This window comes from Arachis ipaensis, chromosome B03 (genome assembly GCF_000816755.2).
Source record: "Arachis ipaensis cultivar K30076 chromosome B03, Araip1.1, whole genome shotgun sequence".
NCBI lineage: Eukaryota > Viridiplantae > Streptophyta > Magnoliopsida > Fabales > Fabaceae > Arachis > Arachis ipaensis.
In genome coordinates this window covers 128,104,768-128,109,785 of record NC_029787.2, presented here as the reverse complement: position 1 = coordinate 128,109,785, position 5,018 = coordinate 128,104,768, and the positions used below count along the sequence as shown (strand labels likewise).

The 5,018-nt window shown below is 33.5% G+C and overlaps 1 protein-coding gene across 1 annotated transcript; it reads right to left on the bottom strand.

Moving 5' to 3' along the window:
• On the bottom strand, positions 2,094 to 3,503 carry LOC107631803 (40S ribosomal protein S2-4). The gene is made up of 2 exons (XM_016335357.2): positions 2,745 to 3,503; positions 2,094 to 2,443 (listed from the first exon to the last, which is right to left on the bottom strand). The coding sequence occupies exons 1-2, from the start codon at positions 3,405 to 3,407 to the stop codon at positions 2,285 to 2,287; spliced, it is 822 nt and encodes a 273-aa protein (XP_016190843.1). The 5' UTR covers positions 3,408 to 3,503; the 3' UTR covers positions 2,094 to 2,284.

Genomic DNA, 5,018 nt, shown 5'->3' with positions numbered 1-5,018 from the left:
TGGCAAAAGTTTTATTGTGTGATTGCTAACAGGGAGTTTCATCATGGCTGGCGAAATTCATTTCACTTCCTGACATTTATGTTTTGTGATATAGGATTGCTCCGGGTGAAAGGGGAAGAGACTAATTCAGTAATTCGTTAAATGAAATTTGAACTAACTATAAAAATAACATTTTTTTTAAGTAGGTAATTAAAATACTGTATAGATGAAAAATACCAAATTAAACTTTCAATTGTCAAATCTTCAACAACAAAAGAAAAGAAGAAAAAGTTAAAGAAGGGGTAACAACTATAATCGTTAGCAAATGTATCGGAGTATGGATAATTCAATTATCTGATTAAACCTAATTAAATTATATTTGTATTTGACGGGTGATCGAGTCTAATCGTATAAAACCCAAACCATATCCATAATTAATTGGTTCGGATATCAGATTTAGAGGGTGCGAAACTCTAACTAAATACAATTACCCGATTATCTTATATATTACATTAAAAATTATAGTATTTCCATTAACTTTAAAAACACCTAACCCTAATTTCAGTTGCAAACACCTACAATTACAATTTTTCTTTCCTCTCCTTCACCTATCTTTTTCTTAATTTTTATTTGTGATACTCAATTACTCAAAGTCTCAAACAAATCCAACTAGAATTTAATCAGTTCGAGTCCAATCACAAAAAAGGCCCTTACCCCCTGAACCAATTAAATTTAATCAGTTAATTTTTTATTTTTCATAAACTCAAACCATCTCGATCCGTTGACACCTTTCATAGCTGCGAGTCTGTGACTTGAAAAGAATTCCTTTTACGTCTTTGAGATACCACAGAGAATAGTAAGTTCAAATTTTTCACAAAAATATAATTTAAATCAAATTTAAAATATGTTACATTAACTTATTTTTTTAATATGAAATATTTGTTATGAGTTATATTTATAATATTCCTTTTAATAAAGTAAAAACATATTTAGTTTATAATATATATTCTTCAGAATATATGAAGTGCTTTTACCTTCACTTTTGTTCATTGCGACATGAAGAGCTTCAATTTTACACTGATTTGTTGATTGTATCTACCATTAGATTGAATTGAAATTACACCAGTTTACTTTTGGTGAATGGGCACTTCTACTACCCTTGTGTTCATTCGAAAATGTTTTCCTTATAACTGAGCCCAAATGTTTAATAAAAGAACGGTATATATGTGACTTTGAAAATTGGTCCACATTATCCCACAGTAAGACCATAGTCCAAAAATTTCCAGATCGTCATGAATTTCAATCAAGACCAAGTTAATTAGAGTTGTGGTATAAAGCTAGCCCTTTGTTTCTAATAAGCTTCGTGAGCTCTTAGAATTTATCACATGGAGGGGCCTTACTCCATGCCCGAATTTGATGCCAAACAAGTATGCAGGGGCCACTGCTTTGGCTTTTTTTGACAATGTAGTTTGCCTCCACAACGACCTATAAAGTGGGTGTGACATGTACAATTTGTCAATTTCAATTATCATTTAGATTGCTTGATCCTGATGTATATCATTGTGCTCCCTAGTGGGGGCATAAACAAGTTTTCTTTACCATAACATTTAATTATCTCTTCCTCAACTATGATTTTTCCTTCAATTTACAAACATCTTCACATCAAGCAACAAGTAGTCTATATTTGATTATTTCCTATAGGAAAAATCCTTTATTTTGGATTATACTACTTCTGCTTACTGTGGTACACCGTTTCCAGTTAAGTTCTAGAATGTAGGAAACTTATATAGTGCCACTAAATCACTTGGTGTACAGGGGAGATTTAGGGCACAACATCAAGCAATATAGAAACGCTTAGTGAAAAGGGTTATTCAAAGGAGTCAAAATATGATTTCAATTAATTTCACAGAATATGCTAATATTTGAGGCAGAGAAATACTAATTTGACAACCACTAATCCTACAACAACAAAATAACTATGGATAAAAGGTAAAAGTTGTTATTATAGTTAAATTTTAAGAGTTAAATTCGGACCTTTTTTCATAGTTGTTGGTTGTTAATTAACTTGTGATGATTAAATTAGCATTCCACAATTTAAAAGATGGCGGCAGTCATTAGAAAATTCAATGGGAAATTTGGTATTCAAAATTTTGATTAGATATCCAATAAAATAAAGTGAAGCAAGCATGTAAAAATGAAAGGCATTCCTCAACACTAGCCAAGTACCAACCTAAGCAATAAGAACCGATTCAAGTAGTAATTCCGATCATGAACAGACACAATAATCAGAAGGCAAGGAGCTAGATTAAGCCTCGACCGTTTCATCCTCCAAGATATGGGCCTTGGTCGTTGGCTTGGCAAGGAAATCAGTGTACTCTTGGAATGGAGATTTGGAGAAGCGAGTCTCCCTCCAGAAATCAGGTGTAAGGAAACCGTAGGTTTTCAGCAAACACTCGAATGTGGCCTGCAAATAACACACATAGCATCATGAAAAATAGGTGACAAATTACATGTAATTCATCTATTGAATTATGCATTCAATTGCTTCCCTCAATAAGTCTACTCTAACTGTCACCTCAAACTGAATTAGATACTTTGCTTAAACAACATTTATACTACCATAACACTCAGGGATATCTTCTCACATGAATCTATAATCATACATTCATACAGAATATAAGAAACAATTGCATATTATATGTATTAATGTAAAGGTTATAATAATCAACAATTAAACAAGGGAAAAGGCAAAGAAAGTATGATACCTTCACGAAATTTCCAAGGGTCTTGGTGGATCCTCTAGAAGAAGTGAATACATCATCAATCCCTGCAAATTGCAAGACCTTCTTGGGAACCCTAGCAGCAACAATTCCGGAACCACGAGGAGCAGGCACCATACGGACGGTGACGGAACCACATTTTCCGGTGACCTTGCAGGGAACGGTGTGTGGCTTTCCGATCTTGTTACCCCAATAACCTCTCCTAACAGGAATCACCGAAAGCTTCGCCAATATGATGGCACCGCGAATGGCAGTTGCGACCTCCTTGCTGCACTTGACACCGAGTCCGACGTGGCCGTTGTTGTCACCGACGACAACGAAGGCCTTGAAACGGGTTCTCTGACCGGCACGTGTCTGTTTCTGAACGGGCATGATCTTCATGACTTCATCCTTCAAAGAAGGACCAACCAACTGGTCAACGATTTGGTGCTCCTTGATTGGGAGAGAGTGAAGGTAGATTTGTTCGAGACTACTGATCTTTTTCTCTTTCACGAGGCGACCCAGCTTCGTCACTGGAACCCACTTCTCCTCTTCCTCGCGGCGTCCACCGCCCCTGCGACGCCCACCGCGGCCCCTGTCGCCCCGACCACCGCGACCTCCGAAGCCACGCCCGAATCCGCCACGATCTCCGCCACCGCGCTCAGCCATTGGTGAGATGAGAGGGAAGAAGGATCAATGTAGGGTTTGTGTGAGTGTGTACTGTGTGTTGCAGAAGCAGCAAGACGAGAGTGTAGGGTTTGCATTTTTCAGCGCTTTAAATATATAGACAAAGTTTAGGGCTCCCAAATAGCTCAAACGGGTCGGGCCCTATTTTAATATTCAATTTTGCTTTTCGGAAGACCCAAAAGCATAAATTTTGACTAAAACTAAAACGTTACTAACACACTGGAAGGCTCAATTGAGGTTATATCAAACGAATCCTAAAAAACTAAACCAAAAACTAACCCTATAAAAAACCCAAACAAGCATCTTTTTTTGTCGGGGTGGAACTCTGAATACTAGGTGGGCAAAAAAAAGTTTAATCGCTCTCTTTTTATTTTCCATCATTGTGTATTTGTGTTGTGTCAACCAAAATAAAAGAAAGTTTAGTCACCCTCTCTATCATAGGCTATTTTCGAATTAAATAAGTTTACTTGTGGAGTTTAACACTTTGTTTGGATTGAGTGAATATGAAAGAAAAGAAAATGTAAAGAAAGAAAATAGATGAAAATGTGAGTTTTTTGTTGTTTGGATGAGGAAGGAAAATAGAGTGGAAAGAAAAAAATTGATGTGGGACCCATAAAAATGTTTTCTTCTCAAACATGAGATGAAAATGGAAGGAAAATGTGTAATAAGTGTAAAATTACTAATTTATCCTTTGATTAACTAAAAAAATAAAAGATATAAGAGTATTAATGTAATTTATTCTATTATAATTTTCTCTCCTCTCATTTTTCTTTCCATCCAAACAAAAGAAAATTTTTTCTCTATTTTTTTTCCATCAATTTTCTTTTTATCCAAACAACACATAAAACAATCCATCTTTCTTTCTATTTTCATTCCTCTCATTTTCTTTCCTCTAAAAAAGAAAATGGAAGGAAAGAAAATAAGAGGAAAGAAAATAGAAAGAAAAATAGAGTGATTTGTATGGTGTTTGGATGAAGAAAAAATAGATGGAAAGAAAATGGAAAGAAAATTTTTTTTTGTTTGGATGGAAAGAAAAGTGAAAAGAAAGAAAATCATAATAGTATAAAATTACATTAATACCCTTATTTATATTATATATAAGTTATAATTTATTAATAATAAGGGGTAAATATGTAATTTTATTTATGTTTGCAACATTTCTCTTCATTTTCATCTCATCCTTGAGATGAAAATATTTTAGTGGGTCCCACATAATTTTTTTTTTCCACTCTGTTTTCTCCTCTCATCCAAACAACAAAAAACCTACTTTTCCACTCTATTTGTATGTGCTTTTGTAACAACATTTGAATAAATAAATATAAAGTGTACAAAAAAAATTCTAGTAAAATTTAATCTTTAGATTTTTTGGTAGAAATTTAGGTACAGTTAATTTTACGTATGGTTAGATAAAAATTTAGTCAAATCATTTAACAGTTTTTATTTATAAATTTTACGTGAAATTGACTACACCTAAATTTTCACCAAATTTTTCTTTTTATTTTTCAAGAAAATGTGGTCATTCACAATAAAAAAATGTTTTAAAAAATTTATTTGACAATAAATTAATAAATTTTAATGACAAAAATATCTTAT